This window comes from Scyliorhinus torazame, chromosome 18 (assembly GCF_047496885.1).
Source record: "Scyliorhinus torazame isolate Kashiwa2021f chromosome 18, sScyTor2.1, whole genome shotgun sequence".
Classification (NCBI taxonomy): domain Eukaryota; kingdom Metazoa; phylum Chordata; class Chondrichthyes; order Carcharhiniformes; family Scyliorhinidae; genus Scyliorhinus; species Scyliorhinus torazame.
The window spans coordinates 154,658,244-154,679,323 of NC_092724.1; the positions used below are offsets into that span (position 1 = coordinate 154,658,244).

Sequence of the window (21,080 nt, forward strand, 5' to 3'; positions counted from 1 at the left end):
TTGTGGTCACATGAGAGCGAGGGCCTGTCATGTGACAAATCTCCACATACTCCCCCAGTTCCTCGCCCTGACTCCGTGGATCGATGCTGGGGGGCAGTGAGTGGGATTTTTATGTTGAATTATTTGGGGGGGGGGGGGGGGCAGTGATTTTAAACAGCCGCTTTGTGCTGAGCTCAGCCGGGGTAATTGATCAACAGCTTGTTCAAGCTTGCTTTGGAACTCTTTGTCCGCATTGGTCTCCCAAGACATCCCATTTCGCACTTAAAACAAATGTGCAGCTTATTTTTGCGATTGCCTTTGTTATGTTTTTCAATGTCTTCCTATCTTGTATTGACCAGACCTGGTGATTTTTTTTTTGGGGGGGGGGGTGGGGTGGTTCTAATGTATTATATTATAAACCCGTGTTGAAATTGACTAGGCTGCAAAGTCTGATGTGGGTTTGTGATCTGTCTGTCCCTGCTATCTGAAATCTGTCTGTTTCTGCTATCTGAAATCCTATCTCTTGCATTGCCCTCCTTCCTGTGTGTCTAATCAGTTAATTTGTGGTCACTGGTCGGATCTATTCAGAAACCTCGAATTGCTGCCTCTTCCCCATAACCCTGAGTCTGTATCCTGTCTGGAGGAGTGTGTGTGTGTCTCCCAACTTCCTTCCCCTTGCCGCTGATATTTTGCAGCGACCTGGCTCAACTTTAGATAGAACGCAGGAGATCATTCGGCCCTTCCCCTGCCCCCCCCCCCCCCCCCCCCCCGCCGACTGATTTCTGTGGAGAGAGAGAACGTTTTGAGTCTGGATGACTGTCAAAAGGAATCGAAGGTGAATCTGATGGGGGTGAAATGAAAAGTGGTGGGAGGAGGTTTGAATGGACCAACATTGAGCAGTTGGGCCGAATGGCCTGTTCCTCTGTTTTAAATGCATTGTCATCATTGGAGAAGACCATGGTGGAGGGCTGAGAGAAGGAAAATATTAATCTTGCCCGCTCACCCACTGACGGCCACAGATCCGAAACGTTAACTATTCCCCCTCCAGATGCTGTCAGACCTGCTGAGATTGTCCCAGTACTTTCTGTTTCAGATTCCAGCATCGGCAGTAATTTTATCTGCGTGCAGTCTGTTTGAATATATTCAGGCACCAAACTCTGTTTGGCAGCAACTTCCAACGGTTTCTGATTCTCAAAGTGCTGATTTATCTCCGCCCTACGTTTAAAAAAATAAATAAATTCAGAGTACCCAATTATTTTTTTCCAATTAACGGGCAATTTAGCGTGGCCAATCCACCTACATTGCACATCTTTGGGCTGTGGGGGCAGACATGGGGAGAGTGTACAAACTCCACACCGTGACCCAGAGCTGGGATCGAACCTGGGACCGTGAGGCAGCAGGGCTAACCCACTGTGCCACCGTGCTGCCCCTGTCTCAGTCCTAAGTTGCTGCTCCCCTATCCCGAGACTGTGAGCAAAGGCAGAAAATGCTGGATCAACGCGGCAGGTCTGGCAGCCTCTTCGGAGGGGGAAAGAGTTAATGTTTCGAGTCCTTGCGACTCTTCTACAGAGCTGAAGAGAGGGAGGAATGTTTTGAACTTTGGAGTGCCAGGAAAAGCAAGTGGTAAGGACAGTGTTAAAGACGAAAGGCAGGTGTGGCGCAAGAGAAGGATGTGTTAATAGCTGGACAAGAGTCAGCACTCTGACGGCAGAACGGGGGGACGAGTGCAGACTGGCCTTGTGGAGGGGGCTCAGGAAATGAAAATGTAAATCAGACCATGACTCTGTACTCCACATTGAAGTTGCTGAACTCCGTGTTACGTCCAGATGGCTGAAAGTGTCTAATCGGAAGAGGAGATGCTGCCCCTCCAGTTTGCACTGAGCTTCGCTGGAGCATTTCAGCAGGCCAAGGATAGACATGTGGGCCTGAGAACAAGGTGCTGCGTTAAAATGACAAGTGACAGGAAGGTTTGAGAGGGGGGAGGGGGGAGGGGGGGGGGGGGTCATGTTTGTGGACGGAGCGAAGGTGTTCCACAAAGCAGTCTGCGCTTAGCCTCCTGGGTGTAGAGGAGACCGCATTGGGAGCAGCAAATAGAATAGACCAACTTTGAATACGATAAGCCAGGTTGAGGGAGGTGCAAGTGAAATGCTGCTTGACCTGAAAAGAGTGCATGGGGCCTTGAACGTAAGGAGGTAAAGAGGCAGGTGTTGCACTGTCTGCGGCTCTACGGGAAGGTGGGATGGGGGGTTGGGTGTGATGACATGCTGGAATTGGCGGAGGTCGATCCTTTGAATATGGAGGCTGGTGGAACGAAAAGTGAGGACGAGGCGCCCCGTCATGTTTCTGGGAGGGAGGGGAAGGGGTGAGGGCCGAGATATGGTAGACGGGTTAGACCGGATTGAGGACCCTGTAGGCCTCGGTGCAGGGGAGGGGGAACTTGGCTCTGGATCAGGGAAGGCCTGTCAGGCGGTAACATCATTGGATCAGATGGAAGGGAGGTGGAGAAAGTGGCAGATGGAATGGGCCCCTCCAGGAAGTGAGGGTGTGAGGAGGTCAAGTATCACCTCAGACTGTGCCCCCCCCCCCCCCCCCACACACACACACAGACACTTCCCAGGAACTCCAGGCAGGAGAAACTACTTCTCACCATCTACTCTGACTAACTCTTTAGAATGTTATACTTGTCCTAACCTATTGAGAGTTTTTTTTAATGTTATGAACTCGCCTTAAAACCTCCGAATCTGCACCTTTCCAAGTAATTTGTGATTTTCAAAGCTCTGGTTTAACATTCCGATGTCCTGGGAGGAGTCCGGGGACCATCTGCAACTGTCCGTGAAGGTTGGGCTACGAGCAAGTGGACTGTGTCACCCTGAAGAGTCCGATCTATCCAGAGTCCTGTCAGTTGGGGAACGAGCTTCGGGAAAACGAGGCACAACCGAGGCTCCAGCAGAGGAACGAGCCCCCTCCATCTGAAACTGGGAGAGGACTTCATCGTGGCATGGTGTCCGTAGTGAGGCAATGTTGCTCCTATCGCACCTTGAAGAGGAGGTTGCCCATTCTAGCCTGGCTGCCTCAGTATTCCTTTCAGTGGTTGCGAATGGATCTACTGGCGGGCGTGACGGTGGGACTGACAGTAGTGCCCCAGGCGCTAGCCTACGCTGAAATAGCTGGTCTCCCAGTTCAGGTAGGCACCTCTCATTTGGGATTAATCCAGGCCGGCTCCTGAGGGAGGGAAAATACTTTTGGGGTGGGATTTCAATGTTTTTTTTTAAACAAGAAATGCATCAGCATCTGTGGAGAAAGAAACAGCCACATTTTTGAGCTCTCGGGGAACTTGGTCACACGCTCATACATTCAAACCTCGCGCCTGGACTGTGCAGTACTGAGGGGGCACTGCACTGTTGGAGGTGCCACTGCCAGGAGGGATGATGTGGGGGGGGATGGGTACAAAAGATCCCAAGGCACTATTTTAAAGAAATCCCCAGTGCCTTGATCAAAAAAAGATGGTTTGGTCAGTGTCACATTGTGGGATCTTGCTGTGTGAAAAATAGCTGCTAAATTTCCTACATTACAGCAGTGACTATGTGGAACTGGTTTGAGATGGCCTGAGGTTGTCAAAGTTACTGTTCTTTTTAAAAAAAAAAAAGGGCAGCACGGTGACGCAGTGGGTTAGCACTGCTGCCTCACGGCGCTGAGGTCCCAGTTCCGATCCCAGCTCTGGGTCACTGTCCGTGTGGAGTTTGCACATTCTCCCCGTGTTTGCGTGGGTTTCGCCCCCACAACCCAAAGATGTGCAGGGTACGTGGATTGGCCACGCTAAATTGCCCCTTAATTGGAAACAAATTAATTGGGTACTCTTTTTTTTTTTAAATTAATAAATTTTAAAAAATTTTAAAGTTACTACAAAAAGTCTATCTTTGATACTTCAGTGTTGATTTCAGATTAAACAGGTTTAATCATTTGGACGTTTGCTGTTTTCTTTATGAATGGCCTCAGCAGCCAGTGTTTCTGAGCTACACAGTCAAACCAATGACAATTCTCTGCTTGTCCACATCGGGCAGGTTAGAGTAATTCTGATTGAAGAGGTATTCAGGGGCACCCTCCATTTTGCACTTGGACCTCAACACACCATACTGCTGTTGGAGGGGTGAGGGTGTTCTGGAACAAAGAGAGGTAATAAACACAGAAGATGCATGCTGACTGGGTGGCACGGTGGCGCAGTGGGTTAGTTCTGCTCCCTCATGGCGCCAAGGGCCCGGGTTCAATCCCGGCCCCGGGTCACTGTCCGTGTGGAGTTTGCACATTCTCCCCGTGTTTGCGTGGGTTTCACCCCCACAGCCCAAAGATGTGCAGGGTGGGTGGACTGGCCACGCTAAATTGGGCCCTTAATTGGAAAACAAAATAGAATTGGGCACTCTAAATTTGGGAAAAAAAAGATGCACGCTGACAGATCAAATTTCTTTGCGTGCCGATGACACATGGAATATTGGAACAAATCATATTGTTGAGGGAGAAGGGACTATGGGGACAGGGGCAAAAGATAATTTGAATAGAATAAACTTGTGTGGGACGTGTGAACACCTGCGAAGGAGAAACTGTCTGGTTTCTCTGCTGTGAAGCTTGATGTCTGACATGATTTAATGCAGAGAGGTGTGAAGTGACTCACTTTGGCAACGAGAATGCAGATACGTTACGTACAATTCTAAAGGAGCCCTGGCAGAGGGGCCTGGGTGGAAATGTGCAAAAATCAAGGTCACTGACCTGATATTTACAACTGTCCCCTGACTGTGACATCCCATAAATACTGCATTCACTTGTGTAAAAGTCTCTCTTTTTTTTTTGAGCCTCGTCTTTCTCGGACATAATCAGAAAAATCGGGTAGAATTTTGTACGGACAATGATTTCGAGGTTGACCAATGTTCTTGATTGGGCCGAAGTGAAATCAAAAAAGACAGTCGCAATCACATTTCATATCCATTACCTAACATTTATTTGTTTACTTTGATTCACATTTAATATTTGAATGTTTACAATTTGATCTGCTCAGTTGAGGCTCCTTCTTTAAACGTTTTTAAGAAAAAGATAGATGCCTTTCTAAAGAATAAAGGGATTAAGGGTTATGGTGTACGGGCCGGAGAGTGGAGCTGAGTCCACAAAGATCAGCCATGGTCTCATTGAATGGCGGAGCAGGCTCGAGGGGCCAGATGGCCTGCTCCTGTTCCTAGTTCTTATGCTACATTTCCAAGATTAGACTTTGGTCCTGAAACTTTTCCCCGAAAATTCCTGTTGGTTTTATACTGGGTCATTGAAAATAGTTTTTTTTTCCAAAGCTGAAAGCTTTACACAAGTACGGGTGGTCTCTACAAGTTTCCGCTTTTGCCTTCTCAGGCAGACGCCCTCAGAGACTGGTTGTTGGCTCCCTTCTTCCCGACATTCCTTGTGAGCCAAGTACGGACCAACAAAACACCGTCCAACAGAGGCCTGGTGCACCTGAAGGAGCAGGGGTTGGGGTGGGAGGGTCACTCTCGAGGGAGTAGGGGTTGGGGTGGGAGGGTCACTCTCGAGGGAGTAGGGGTTGGGGTGGGAGGGTCACTCTCGAGGGAGTAGGGGTTGGGGTGGGAGGGTCACTCTCGAGGGAGTAGGGGTTGGGGTGGGAGGGTCACTCGAGGGAGATGGGGTTGGGGTGGGAGGGTCACTCTCGAGGGAGTAGGGGTTGGGGTGGGAGGGTCACTCTCGAGGGAGTAGGGGTTGGGGTGGGAGGGTCACTCTCGGGAGATGGGGTTGGGGTGGGAGGGTCACACTCGAGGGAGATGGGGTTGGGGTGGGAGGGTCACTCTCGAGGGAGTTGGGGTGGGAGGGTCACTCTCGAGGGAGTAGGGGTTGGGGTGGGAGGGTCGCTCTCGAGGGAGTAGGGGTTGGGGTGGGAGGGTCACTCTCGAGGGAGTAGGGGTTGGGGTGGGAGGGTCACTCTCGAGGGAGATGGGGTTGGGGTGGGAGGGTCACTCGAGGGAGATGGGGTTGGGGTGGGAGGGTCACTCTCGAGGGAGTAGGGGTTGGGGTGGGAGGGTCACTCTCGAGGGAGTAGGGGTTGGGGTGGGAGGGTCACTCTCGAGGGAGTAGGGGTTGGGGTGGGAGGGTCACTCTCGAGGGAGTAGGGGTTGGGGTGGGAGGGTCACTCTCGAGGCTGTCTTCAGTTATACAGCAGCTGTGATTGAAGGGGCAGAAGAGCAAATAGACTTTTATTCAGCTGTATTAAAGTTCAGACTGTGCTTTTGTTTTGTGGCAATGGATTCTTGGTAAGGATGGAGTTAAGCTGCAGAACAGATGTGGCAAATTGGGACAGGCCTGACGGGCTGAATGGCCTCCCTATGCTCCTGCAACTATCCTGTATTGCCAGCCTGAAGGGAAGGATGTTTTCTGTGAATAAAATTGATCTCTCTCTCTCGCTCTCTCTCTCTCTCTGTGCAGTATGGGCTTTATTCATCATTCATAGGCTGTTTTGTGTACTGCTTCCTTGGTACCTCCAAAGACATCACTCTGGGTCCCACAGCGATCATGTCCCTCCTCGTTGCTTCATACGCCTGTCATGACCCAGTGTATGCTGTGTTGCTGGCTTTCCTCTGTGGCTGCATCCAACTGACAATGGGAATCCTGCACCTCGGTAAGACCCTCTCTCTCTCTCTGCACTGAATTCAATCCATTGCTGTCCCATGTGCTCTCTTTGGGGATGGGAGGCGGTGACTGACAGAGCAACATCATCGCAGGCCCTAGTGACATTGGGTGAGGGGGGAGTGGAGAGATACTGTGTTGGGGTCAGAAGTCACTGATGAACTCTGTTAGTACTTGCGATTGGCACAGCGCCGACTGAGCGGTGACCCACCCTGCCCCAAGCATTAGGGCCGCAGCTCTGTCTCACTTGGCTGAGTCCAGCAGGTTGTGGGTTCAGGTCCCACTCCAGAAACAAGGTCTGGGTTAACGCAGTGCAACACTGAGGGAGTGCTGCATTGTCAGAGGAGGCGTTAAGCCTTGGCGCTGTCTGCCTTCAAGCGGACATGAACGGACCCGTGGTACCATTTCCAAAAGAGCAGGAGAGTTCGTCCTGGTGTCTGAGTTGACAATTATCAGAATAGATTACCTGGTTATCGTCACATTGTTATTTGTGGGATCTTGCTGTGTGGCAACTAGCCTCCATGTTTCCTACATACAACAATGGCTACACTTGCCTCTGATTGTAAAGCACAGTGGGAAATTCTAATGGTGTGAAAGGCGCTTTATAAATGCCAGTCTTTACATTGTATTTCGCCCTGCCCCTGATCATACTGAGGTAATGGACAACCTGTTAGCACTGCTGCCTCACGGCGCCGAGGTCCCGGGTTCGATCCCGGCTCTGGGTCACTGTCCGTGTGGAGTTTGCACATTCTCCCTGTGTCTGCATGGGTCTCGCCCCCACAACCCAAAGATGTGCAGGGTAGGTGAATTGGACAGGCTAAATTGCCCCTGAATTGGAAAAATCCAAAAAACTTTACAAACCGCCTGGTGTCCACCCATTGACACTTCGCCTTTGCATCTGTGCTAATCGCTCAGCTCGAGTGAGTGCGTTAATCTTCGCTTGTTCCCTGAATGCTGGCTCTTGTTTGTAAACTCCGGGGGTGAGACAGTGTATTCTCTCTCCAGATCAGGCTGCTGGTTAAGATGGTTAAATAATTCCATTCCCATTTCTCCCTAGGTTTCCTGGTTGATTTTATTTCCTATCCTGTAATAAAGGGATTCACTTCCTCTGCTGCTCTAACCATTGGCTTTGGACAAGTGAAGGTGAGCAGCAAGTCGATGAAGAGGCTATGGGTTTTGTTTGATGTTGACTTGTGTTTCTAAGCAAAGCAAGGTTAATATTCCGTATGAAACAGCCCCCGTCTCTCGTTTGGTGGTGATTTGTCCTCTTTGGACGCTGTCTGGGAAATGTTTTGGGAGGCAGGAGTTTGGGAGAGGGGAGGTGTACCGATTTGAGAACTTACCCCGTTATCAATATTATTCTCGAATGGTAGCAGGGAGAGAGCACTCTCTCAGTAGCTCTCGTCAAATAAAATAACGGGATCCGAATAGAGTAGAAAGTGTTCTGATAAAAGACACATGTTGTCAAAGCTTTTCAACTTGCACTCGCCAGAGTAATTCACAAAAATACCAAATGTAAACGGAACAAATTCAGTCGGGCACGCAGTGTGGCTCGCTTACACGTCCTAGAAGTCACGTGCACAGGGCCCTGCGCTTTGCAGACGGAACATATACACACATTGCACCTTTTCAACGAAGCGAAATAGGCAACAAGCCATTTTCTGATTCAGTCTCCGTAGCAACGTCTCTACCAATCAGAGTCCACTTGCTGACCAATCAGCACTCTCTTCTCGTGCAGCACAAATTGTTGTTCCCTTTTACAATTGGCGTTTTTGCAAATTGTCCTGATGGGTGCAAGACGAGAAACTTCTGCAGAGTTCTGTACTACCAAATGATTATTGGAATAGAAAAACACATTTCTATATTTCTCACTTTAGTCCCAGTACCATCAGTTCGGCCAACATTAATGTCCCTACAGTGAATGTTTCTCTCTCACTTTCCCCATTTAAGAGGGGAGAATTACTTATAATAATCGCTTATTGTCACAAGTAGGCTTCAATGAAGTTACTGTGAAAAGCCCCTAGTCGCCACATTCCGGCGCCTGTTCGGGGAGGCTGGTACGGGAATTGAACCCGCGCTGCTGGTCTCGTTCTGCATTACAAGCCAGCTGTTTAGCCCACTGTGCTAAACCAGGAGAGATGACTCTCTCCAATATTCCACTTGACTTGGGATGCTCTGATTGTCCCTTGCGTCTCCTGGTTTCCCTTACTCCCAAATCCCATTGGGAGTACTCTGCCACTGCTCACCCCATCCAGAAATCCCAAATCGAATCCTGCTTTGTTTCGAGCCTCCAAACCCGATGGCAGCAGTCGGAAAAGTCAAAGTTCCCGTACCTCGTGGACCCGGTGAAGCTGTTGTAACGCCATTTGACATCCCTAAAGCGGGTCAAGCCCTCACTCGGGCAAACACGCTGATGGGATTTCAGAGGATTAAGTGACTTTCCCGTGAGAAGAGCTCTTGAAATGGATGCAAGGGTTTCCCTGGTGCAGGCAGCAAGACGTGCGGCTGGCTTTGTTTAATGACCCTTTAACAATCTCGTCACTCAATAACTGGCCGAGAGGCAGTGAGAGGACACCAATGGAAGCAAGGGATTGGGGGAGAACAGCTGCAGAATGTGATGGAAAGGAATGCTGCCTCCTTCATCCCAGCTACACTTGAGAATGACTTGCTGTGTGTATGTCCAATTGGGGAGATGGAGTTACCAGGCAAATGGGAAGTTAATTGGAGTTGAGCCTTTTGGAGAAGGGTGGTTGAGTGTTAATGCGAATATTGAGAGCTCACGACTTAATATGACAACTACTAAATACGCAAAGATCCAAGTTTTAATGAGCACCGTTCCCACCATCCTGATAGTCCCATAAAATATGTCAATTAATCAACAACTGGCCCAGACTTGAACAAAGGGAATTCCTATCTACCGTTGCCACTGGGTATCTCTTGAGCGCACAATATCCACTGGCACCATCGAGGCCTTCTCAGTGCTCGGTGGGTACCGCGAGGACTGGGGTGCCTGATCGATCCACCCTTCCCCTTAATAACGTTCTGGCTTCATGTTTTCAATTTTTTGTTTTTGTGACTTGCTGTTTCAGGCAGCATCTCTTGTAGGGACTGTCACTCTCTAATTTGTCATCAGTTTATTTGATTTAGATTTATGGTTTCAGAAAATGCGGTCGAGATGTGAGAACCATGGGTCCAATTTAATATACTCCTTCCAAACGGACTCACCGTATTCGCATGCCGAATTATGAAATGAAATGAAAATCGCTTATTGTCACAAGTAGGCTTCAAATGAAGTTACTGTGAAAAGCCCCTAGTCGCCACATTCCGGCGCCTGTTCGGGGAGGCTGGTGCGGGAATTGAACTGTGCTGCTGGCCTGCCTTGGTCTGCTTTCAAAGTCAGCGATTTAGCCCTGTGCTAAACCAGCCCCTAAAAACTGTGCAGACACTTATGGTATTCTGCAATAACTTCCCGAGGTGAGTGATTAAGTTGTTTTTATTAAAGAGTGTTATTGAGAGACGAGCAGCTCTGCATTAACTTTCCCGATTTTGTAAGATCTGAAGATGGGGACGTTTGTTCTTGTCCTTTGAGGAAGTTTTATTCCCGGGTTACCACCTGCTATGGCTTGGCTCTTAACTAAACAAGAGTGGCTATGGCTCTGGACCAGTAATTCAGACCAGAGTTCCAAATCCAACCATGGCAGCTGAGAATTTCCGTTCTGTTTATGACGTAAATCTGAATCGCCCAAGCTCATCCTGGAGCTACGGGGATAGGTGGGGGAGTGAGTCGAGGTAGGATGCTCTTTCAGAGGGTCGAGGTAGGATGCTCTTTCAGAGGGTCGAGGTAGGATGCTCTTTCAGAGGGTCGAGGTAGGATGCTCTTTCAGAGGGTCGAGGTAGGATGCTCTTTCAGAGGGTCGAGGTAGACTCATTGGGCCGAATGCCCTCCTGCATAGGGATTCTATGATTGCGACTTTTAAATTGTTCCCGGGATGTGGGCTTCGCTGGCTAGACCAGCATTTACTACCCTTGAGAAAGCAGTGGTGCGTTGCCTTCTTGAATGGCTCCAACCCCCGGTGGTGTAGGTACACCGGTCGTGCTGTTAGGGAGCTCCAGGATTTTGTAGCAGCGACAGTGCGGGGACGGTGTTACGTTTCCAAGTTGGGATGTTGAGTTGAGTAGCTGGGAGGGGAACTTGGTGTTCCCATGTATAATCTGTCCTTCTAGATTGTAAAGGTTATGAGTTTAGAAGGTGCTGCCTTAGGAGCCTTCCTGCAGTGCATCTTGTAGATGGTTACACATGGCTGCCACTGTGCGGCGGTGGTGGAGGGATTGAATGTTAAGGTAGTGGATGGGGAGCCAATCAAGTGGCAGCTTTGTCCTGGATGGTGTCGAGCTTCTTAAGTGGCGAGTATTCCGTCACAGCCCTGACTTGTGCCTTGTAGATGGTGGACAGGCTTTGGAGAGTCACTCGCTGCAGAATTTCCAGCCTCTGACCTCTTGTGGCCACAGTATTTATACGGCTACAACCCAACTGGGTCATTTAATGAAAGGAAATTTGTAAGACTTAGTTGCCCCCTCTGAAATGGCCTAGCCAGTTACTGGTTTTCATAGAACTTTTGATGTAACTATCTACATGGATGGTAGCTGCTGAAGGCAACAGAGCATCGCCACACTCCCACAGGCTGTTAGCGAAGGGTTATAAATGCTGTTACTAGGGCAGCGCGGTGGCGCAGTGGGTTAGCCCTGCTGCCTCACGGCGCCGAGGTCTGAGGTTCGATCCCGGCTCTGGGTCACTGTCCGTGCGGAGTTTGCACATTCTCCCCGTGTCTGCGTGGGTTTCGCCCCCACAACCCAAAGATGTGCAGGGTAGGTGGATTGAACACGCTAAATTGCCCATTAATTGGAAAAAAAAATGAATTGGGTACTCTTAAATTTATTTATTTTTAAAATAAAAAATAAATGCTGTTACTAAACTCTGAAACCCACATCCCGTGAATTACTATTTATAAAAAGGGACTGTATTGTTTGGATTCTGCGAGGCTGCTGCATTCACGATACCTCAACCCAGTTTGTATCAGTCTTTCTCAGTCTTTTCAGTCAGGTGGTTTTGAGGGTTGATGGGGTAGGGCAGGGATTTGCTGCATTGTATCTGAATTTTAATTCTGACGTTCTTTGTCGTTTGATCCAGAATATCCTCGGTCTCTGTGACATTCCCCGCCAATTCTTCCGTGAAGTTTACTACACGTTCCATAACATTGCGGAGACTAGGTAAGCATTCCAGCTTTTATCAATGGTCACAAACTCCAGAGGCTCCGTGACTAACTGCACCATGCAGGCCGAAGGCTCCCCAGTCGAGGGGTGTCTTGTTTACTGGTTGCCGTGACACTCTGGTCAGAGGGTGTCCGCGTGGAGAGCTCTTGTATCTCTGCCACCACCACCGCTGCTGTGTAACGAAGGTGCAGAACGCAGACATTTCTCGCCCTCTGGAAGGAATGAAACTGGACGTTATCCTCTTCTTCCCTCTTCCCATCCCGGACGTTCCGGCTCAACAGACTATCCCAGTCAAAGAGCAGCAGGGAAAAGGGGGACAGAAATGAAATGAAATGAAAACCGCTTATTGTCACAAGTAGGCTTCAAATGAAGTTACTGTGAAAAGTCCCTAGTCGCCACATTCCGGTGCCTGTTCGGGACAAAGACTGATACAAACGAGCGTGACTGGATTAACAGGGTCTCTGTTTCTACTAGGGTGGCACAGTGGTTAGCACTGTTGCTTCACAGCTCCAGGGTCCCAGGTTCGATTCCCGGCTTGGGTCACTGTCTGTGCGGAGTCTGCACGTTCTCCCCGTGTGTGCGTGGGTTTCCTCCGGGTGCTCCGGTTTCCTCCCACAGTCCAAAGACGTGCAGGTTCGGTTGATTGGCCATGATAAATTGCCCTTAGTGTCCAAAAAAGGTTAGGTGGGATTACGGGGATTGGATGGGGGTGTGGGGTGTTCTTTCCAAGGGTTGATGCAGACTCGATCGGCCGAAAGGCCTCTTTTTCTATGATACTGACTAACCCCTAAAATGCCTCTTAAGGAGTTGGGTCTCTCCATTTGAGCGCAGTGGTTCCCTGAGGAAACCAGACTGTCTGTACTTGCCAAAGGCGTGTACACAACGAGCAATTCACCTCTGTCTCCTATGCCACTCTGGATTTCGAGCAGCTCAGTCCCCCACCTGCCTGTGTGTGTTCCGCCCTATGAGCTGAGCATAAAACACACAATCTCTTTAAAATGGCAGCCTGAATCAGTCCTTCAGTATCAGGCAGGGGTTTCCCACATTCGAGCATGCCCACCTAGTGTTGTATCGTGATGTGGGGTGCGCCAGGCGCCTGGAAGGGCAGGGTCAAATTCAGACGCGATATCTGTGGGGGGGGGGCTGTGTTTCTAACTCGCTCTCTGCCAGGCGCTAAATTGCCGTGAGGGTCAGCCAGCCATTATAGGAGCTGCCTGAGTTTTCACCTTGTGTTGAAATGAATGGGATTGAAATCCGATGTGCTGCCCAGACTGAGAGCAGAAACCCAGCACCCCCTAATCCAAGAGCATTAGACTGCAAATACTGGAAAGGTCTAATACAGGTGGAAATTATACAGTAAATGGCAGAACTCGTGCGAGAATTGACGGGCAGAGAGGTTGCGAGTCCACAGATCACGGAAAGTGGCAACACCGGCAGAGAAGGTGGTCAAGAAGGCATACGGCACGCTTGGCCTTCATCGGTCGGGGCACTGAGTATGAAAACTGGCGAGTCATGCGGCAGCTGTACACAACCTTGGTTAGGCCACACTTCGAATATTGCCACACGACCAGAAGGGCGTGGGTGCTTTGGAGAGGGTACAGATGAGGTTTACCAGGATGTTGCCTGGTCTGGAGGGTGTTGGCCATGAGGAGTAGACCGTACAGGGCCAACATTTTCCCATAAAGCGTGGGACCAACGAGTTGAAGTCCTGATTGGATAAGGAAAAAAAGGGAGGCTTTTGGCAGATACATGGGCCTCAAAAACAGTGGAAGCCTAGAATAGAAAGTGCGGGAGGGTAAATAGGAAGGAACCTTCCCCTTAGTAGAGGGGTCAGTAACCAGGCGGCATAGATTAGAGTAAGGGGCAGGAGGGTTAGAGGGGATTTGAAGAAAAGATGTTTTCGCCCAGAGGTGGGTGGGAATCTGGAACTCGCTGGGAGAGGTGGGAACCCTAAACATTTCGGAAGCATTTAGATGAGCGCTTAACAGCATGGCATACAAGGACCAAGTACTGGAAAATGGGTGCTCGATGGCTAGCCCAGACACGAGGGGCTGAAAGGCCTTTGTGCCGTTAAACTGACCACAATGTTGGGGTAAAAATGACGGGCAGTTGCTGGTCAACTGGGGTCGAATTAAGTCCGTAACAATACCATCAACGCTAAGCGGGAGGTTGAAGAATTATTCTCAGTTGATAAAATGGAGCATATTACCACAGTGCAAGTCAATCTTTGTCTTTTTAAGAGGAAGTTAGGTGATAATGGAATAGAGGGAAACCCGGTTTTGGTGGGCTGGATGGCCTCCGGTTTCAGTTTCCGTGCATTGCCTTACTTTGCCCTCCACCTTGCTGCAGGGTCGGTGACCTCGTGTTAGGCCTGGTCTGTGTCTTCCTGCTTGTGCTGCTGAAAATGATGAAGAACCAGCTTCCGGAACGATCCGGCCACCAGCCGTTCCTGAACCGGGTGTGTTCCAACATCGTCCGCTTTACTGGGACAGGTTTGTGAATCGTTGCATCCCACTCTTACCGGAATGGGAGCTGTCGTTTCTGATCAGAGACGTTAACGTGGCCATCGAGTTGCGGGGTTACATCTTCTAAATGGATGTGGCTGCGTTTGATCTAAATCTGGGGCTGGTTTCACCACTCTGCCCGTGGGGGCAGCACTCCATCCCTACGCCAGTCACTCTGCCCGTGGGGGCAGCACTCCATCCCCACGCCAGTCACTCTGCCCGTGGGGGCAGCACTCCATCCCCACGCCAGTCACTCTGCCCGTGGGGGCAGCACTCCATCCCCACGCCAGTCACTCTGCCCGTGGGGGCAGCACTCCATCCCCACGCCAGTCACTCTGCCCGTGGGGGCAGCACTCCATCCCCACGCCAGTCACTCTGCCCGTGGGGGCAGCACTCCATCCCCACGCCAGTCACTCTGCCCGTGGGGGCAGCTCCCCGTTCGCACGCCAGTCACTCTGCCCATGGGGGGGTGGGGTGGCAGCTTCCCGTTCGCATGCCAGTCGGGATGTCTGGCTTAGCAGCAGCTGCTCCAGAATGAAGCACTCTTTTCTCCAAGGATCTGACCAGCGCTCTGGTCACTAACTGACCAATCGCAGGCTGGCTAGTTGCATTTTGCATTTGAAACAAATGGGTTGGATACTGTTGGGCATTTCAGTACTTGGAGACACGTGGTGTAAGTGTGTAAACCTTGGGTTTTGTGAGATTCCTAAACCAGTGTCTCCCAGAATGAGTGATTGATCCCTTGAGCGCTATTTGGTGATTTGAAAGAAACACTCCTGGTTTGTGCATGTCTAATTACTGAGTGGAACACCAATCCGAACCATAGGGAGAGAGAGAGACTGTTTCTCATTGCAATATAACAAACAAAAAGCAGAAAATGCTGGAGCCTCTCAGCGGGTCAGGCAGCATCTAAAGCGAGAGAGCGAAAAACAATGAACATTACAGATCTGTGATCATTGGAACTCGCTTTGTAATGTGTGTCCTGCCCCAGGCATCGTGTAGTTCATCTCCCGGAATTCAGTTGTGGGATTTGAGAGCAAGTGAATTAAGATTAAGTCAAAATTTTAGTCCGAGCCCAGGAATATGAAAGGACTTCGCTGAAACAATCTTCGCAATGGAGTGTTTTTCTTTTACTGTGGGTACTTTATTCCCTGGTTTCCTGAGTGGTGCTAGTTTTTTTTTGAGAGTTTGTGAAGGGCGTTTTCTGCTTGGGGTTAGTGCATGTGACTATGAAAGGATGTCACTGTAGCCACAACGATGGCTACTCAGCAATTCCCGTTTCCCTAAACTAATCCCCCTCAGCCTCTCCCTTAAATGAGGAATTGAATTTCTGAAGCAATCTGATGAGCTCTCGCCCGCGCTCTCTCCGGGTAAGATTTCCGATGAGCTACACTCCTTGGGTGTTCCCTCACTGTGAACCAGTGGTAGGCCACATGCGGCCCATTTGGCTTCGTTGACCGTTGCCCATGCTCCCGGTTGCCGCGTTCCGGTGATTTCCGTCCATGTAATTTTCTCCCTACCGCCACGCCTGAAGTTCGCACGTAAAGCGAGGGAGGTGTGTGCTGATCGCTCACAACATTGACTGCGAGAGCCGTGCACTCCCTCGGTGTCCCAGCGCGTAAATATGTATCTTGCTTTTATCGCTTTAAGTTGGTGACAGTTCTATTAATATATAAATGGCTAGGGTGGCACAGTGGTTACCACTGGGACTGCGGCGCTGAGGACCCGGGTTCGATTCCCGGCCCCGGGTCACTGTCCGTGTGGAGTTTGCACATTCTCCCCGTGTCTGCGCGGGTCTCACCCCCACAACCCAAAGATGTGCAGGCTAGGTGGATTGAACACGCTAAATTGCCCCTTAACTGGAAAAAAATAAATAATTGGGTACTCTAAATTTAAAAAAAAACAATATATAAATGACTCAGCATTTTCAATAACTCGTTATGAAATATTCAGCAGGTATTAAATATATTAAACCTTATTCATGGAGTCTTGGTTGATGAAGGAGCCCTGATTTCAATCTTGCAGCCCAACTGAGATGAAGGGCCACTTGCCAGCCTGGGCTGCCCATCGTTGCTGTACATGGTGAGAAATCACTCCCCTCTTGTATGTCCATCCTTGTTTGTGATCCCGGTCCGTGTGAAAGAACCGCGCAAGGTTTCCTGACCGACGGACTTCCGGTGGCGGCGATGAGGGAGTAAGTCGCGCATTTGGTGGCTCTCGCTCCGGTCAGACTTGTAGACCTTTTCCCCCGACTTTTTCGAACTTTTGAGCGCTGGAGGGGATAACAACAGCACTGTAGATCTGGATCCATACAGAGTTGTATGGGCTTAAGGAGTAGAAGGGAGCAAGAACAGGCGAAGAAGGGGCTGAACAAAGGTGGTGTGGAAGTTCAAGTGGGAGGAAAGATGGCCGACGAACGGGCCATGGAACGGACGGTCCAGACAGCACTGGACAACATGCTGAAGGTCATGAAGGAGAGCTTTGCAGCACTGAAGCGGGATAATTTGGAACCGCTTCAGAAAGCGGTGGAGCGACGGGACCAAAGGCTGGACGCCCAGGATAAGAAGGTCCAGGCATTGGAGAAGACAGTGGAGGAGCAGGCGGATTTCCAAACGGTAGCGGACGTGGAAGTCAGAAGGGTCCCTGACCAACTGCAATGTGGGGTAGGGTGGAATGTGAGATCTGAGGAAACCGGAGTAACGTTTTGTCGGTCACGTTCGGGCCAAAATACAAGTGCAGGAAGAATCGAACGGGGTTCCAACACCGATTGAAACAGAACATTTTAGTGAGTAACCAAACGGGCGCAGAGGGGAGAAAGCACGGACGGGTAACAAATTGATGTGGAGTTTCCTCTCTTTTATATTTAAGGACATGTTGTTGGGGTTTAGTTGTAATGCTCCTCCTTCTTCTGCAGCCCGCAATGCTGTGGTAGTGGTGGCTGCCAGTCTTGTCGCTTACAGCTTTGAAAGTCAGGATCAGCACGTGTTCACCCTGACCGGGAAAGCGGCTCGTGGCCTCCCACCCTTCCGGCTGCCGTCCTTTTCCGATTCCGTATCCAACGGGACCGTCTGCTTTACTGAGATGCTTCAGGTAAGGGTCGGACCTGTAAGGCAGTCCAGGGCAAAATCGAACATGATTCAATTGAGTATTGTTGGGGGGGGAAAATAAGACATGCCAAAGTCTTCTAGAGAAAGGGGGAGGACTCTGGATTGAAGCACTGCGTAGGGAGAACTTCACCTCCTCTTGCGGAGGGGCTGGGCGTAACACAGCTAAAGGCCGTGCACAGGGCGCACGTGAACATGCCCTGAACGGGTTCTTCCCGGAGGTGGAGGACAAATGTGAACAGTGCCAAGGAGGGCCAGGCCAGCCAAACATGCCCACTTGTTCTGCTCTTGCCCCAGACTTGTTTTTAAAATTTAGAGTGCCAAATTCATTTTTTTCCAATTAAGGGGCAATTTAGTGTGGCCATTCCACCTACCCTGCACATCTTTGGGTTGTGGGGGCGAAATCCACGCAGACACAGGAGTGCAAACTCCACACGGACAGTGACCCAGGGCCGGGATCGAACCCGGGTCCTCGACGCCGTGAGGCAGCAGTGCTAACCAGTGCACCATCGTGCTGCCCTGAGAATGCAACAGTTAACTGACGGTTGACAGTTAATTGGCAAGCTTTGTTTAAATTCAAACCAGTCGGGATGCCAGCCATTCTCTAGTGCATTCCCCAGGCCAATTCCTTCACCAACTTGAACTAGCCGGTCGGTCCGGTTTTAATTCTTTTCAGCTATGTCCTGCCGAAGGATTAAATGGACTGTGGTTCAGTACTAAACACTGCACGTTATGGAACAGATTTTATCCTTGCAATTCCTATATATAATCTACATTCATCCAGATAAACAAGTTTTTCTTCTCTTTATCTCTCTCTTCCCCCCCTCCCCCCCCCCCCCCCCCCCAAATACTAAGACAGCTGATTGGGGTTTTACTGGGAGCTTGCATGCGGGTATAAGGTTCCTAACATGCAACCCAGTCCAGATTAAATCAGCTGTTATTGAACACTCAACGATCACAACAAAGCCACAGTATAATTCCGAGTGAAGTGAATTAACTGGTCATTGGTGGAGTAATCGAGGATGCACCTTAAATGTGTCATATGGGATGAGCAGTTAACTCTATTTTCTAGGGGCAGCACGGTGGCGCAGTGGTTAGCACTGCAGCCTCACGGTGCCGAGGTCCCAGGTTCGATCCCGGCTCTGGGTCACTGTCCGTGTGGGGTTTGCACATTCTCCCCGTGTCTGCGTGGGTTTCGCACCCACAGCCCAAAGATGTGCAGGGTAGGTGGATTGGCCACGTTAATTTGCCCCTTAATTGGTAAAAATGAATTGGGTACTCTAAATTTATTTTTCAAAAACAACTCTTTTCTACACTGCTAGCACGCGGATCAGATCAGTGCCAGCAGCACAGGGTCCAACCCCTGTTCTAGCTGAGGTAGGTTTAGTGGTTGTTTGTTTGGCTGTCCTGCCCCTGGTCCCCTCCATAAACTTGTGGGGAGCCTTCTAGTGCCGTTTGTCTGCCGATTTTCGTTGAAAAGGTTCCGACAAAGCTCCTTGAGAAGGGCCCATTAGTCCGTTGGCGACGGGAGCTGCCGATGACGCGACCTACCTGCGCATGGCCGCCACCGGAAGTCCGGAGGTGGAGTTAGGATCTGCCTCTTCACCCTGCTCACTGCTAAAATCCTGGCATAGTCCAGATCACCAAGGAACTGTTTTCGAGCTGAGGCCTTTAAGAAAGTATATATAATGTAATTTCATGATTCTGAACATTCTTCTATTAAATGCTTGGATATCTCTTGCGTTTTGATTGCATATTGATTTATTATTCAGGTTGGTGGCATTAATTAGCGTTTCACTTGAGCATATATAAAGAGAGACTTACTGAAGCTGTGTATGCTTGCGACGTTTCCCTCTGTAAATAAGTAGTAGACTGGTTAAATGACTATCAGGTTCCTGGAATAAAATACTGGGGTAATCCCTAATTGGACTGTTAAATTGGCCCCGACATTTATCGAGCCCTCTTTGATCATTCTAGAACTTTGGAGCAGGACTCGCTGTGGTGCCACTGGTTGGATTTCTGGAGAGTATTGCGATAGCGAAAGCTTTTGGTGAGTCATCAGCACAAGTGACCTGGCGAGCAGGTCTGTCTCTGAGCCAAAGTTGTATTCAGTAACAATGAGAAGAGGTCATTCAGCCCCTCCGATCCCTCCAGTTGACCTCCCCCAACCCCACCTCCCCACAGCCTTGTTGAGTGACGAGTGTGCCAGATTTCCATCACAACGTGCTTTCTGACATTGCCCCTGAATGGACTAGCTCTGAATTAAAGAATGTGCTCTGCATTGTTTACATCCATGCCAATATTTTTCCTGCTATATCCCTTTATCTTTAACATTCAGAATCTACTGATTCTACTTGGGGCAGCACGGTAGCATTGTGGATAGCACCGTGGCTTTACAGCTCCAGGGTCCCAGGTTCGATTCCGGCTTGGGTCACTGTCTGTGCGGAGTCTGCACCTCCTCCCCTTGTCTGCGTGGGTTTCCTCCGGGTGCTCCGGTTTCCTCCCACAGCCCAAAGATGTGCAGGTTAGGTGGATTGGCCGTGATAAATTGCCCTTAAGTGTCCAAAATTGCCCTTAGTGTTGGGTGGGGTTACTGGGTTATGGGGATAGGGTGGAGGTGTTGAGCTTGGGTAGGGTGCTCTTTCCAAGAGCCGGTGCACACTCGATGGGCCGAACGGCCTCCTTCTGCACTGTAAATTCTATGATAATCTATGATCTCAGCTTTGAACATACTCGATGACTTGCGTCTCCACAGCCCTCTTGAGTTAAAGAATTCCACAGGTTCCCCACTATATCTGAGTGAAGCAATTCCTCCCCCTCTCGGCCCTAACTGGCCTTCTCTCATTCCGAGACTGTCTCTCTGGTTGTAGACACCTCCTCTCACCCCCTCCCCAGCCAGTGGAAACCTCTAATCCACACACACCCTGTCGAACCTCAAAATGTCAATGAGATCACGTCTCCTTCGCAACTTTCGAATACAGGCCCAATCTCTCTTCGTAGGACCATCCCAGGAATCAGTCTGGTGACCCTCCGCTGCACTCCCTCAATGGGACAAGTATCTCTTCCCTTGGGTAAGGCGACCAGAACCGTGTACACCATTCCAGGCGAGCTCCCTCTTCATTGCACCTCGCTAGACTGGAATGAATAAATTTCTCTCTGCCTGAGATCATTTTTACACACCTCGATCATCTATATTCAAGAAGGAACGCAGCCAAGGCTTTGTAACTCCCTCAAAGGCCAGTGTGACTGCCCAAAGCCACCATGGTCTTTCTACCTGGAATGTATTAGACATGTTATCCACTAGTGGCAGCATTGTTCATGTAGCTCACCCAGATTGGTTGTAGTATCAGCGAGCATTCTGTACATGGTTGTTGTCATGACACCAGGTTAGATGACGAGGTCAATAAGCTGTGACCTGTGGTACTTGTCGAGGACTGAGTCTGGCTCCCTGATGCTAACCAACTTAAGATCGCGACAACGTTTGTCTAAATCGCGTCACTCTGTCTCACTTTGGAGGATTCCGATTGTATCTGTCACACTCCAATGAACCTTC

The 21,080-nt window shown here is 49.9% G+C and overlaps 1 protein-coding gene across 2 annotated transcripts in view; it reads left to right on the forward strand.

Moving 5' to 3' along the window:
* The first annotated feature begins 18 nt into the window (after positions 1-18).
* Positions 19-21,080, forward strand: part of slc26a11 (solute carrier family 26 member 11) — a 28,417-nt gene continuing 7,355 nt past the window's right edge. The window contains exons 1-8 of one of the 2 annotated variants that reach the window (XM_072483656.1): positions 19-96; positions 2,755-3,163; positions 6,448-6,640; positions 7,706-7,791; positions 11,837-11,916; positions 14,269-14,411; positions 17,338-17,513; positions 19,505-19,577. In XM_072483656.1, the coding sequence (XP_072339757.1) occupies positions 2,978-3,163; positions 6,448-6,640; positions 7,706-7,791; positions 11,837-11,916; positions 14,269-14,411; positions 17,338-17,513; positions 19,505-19,577 (937 nt within the window). In that variant the 5' untranslated portion in view covers positions 19-96; positions 2,755-2,977. Of the gene's footprint in view, positions 97-151; positions 3,164-6,447; positions 6,641-7,705; positions 7,792-11,836; positions 11,917-14,268; positions 14,412-17,337; positions 17,514-19,504; positions 19,578-21,080 lie in introns of those variants that run through there. The other variant, XM_072483657.1, reaches the window with a different exon arrangement.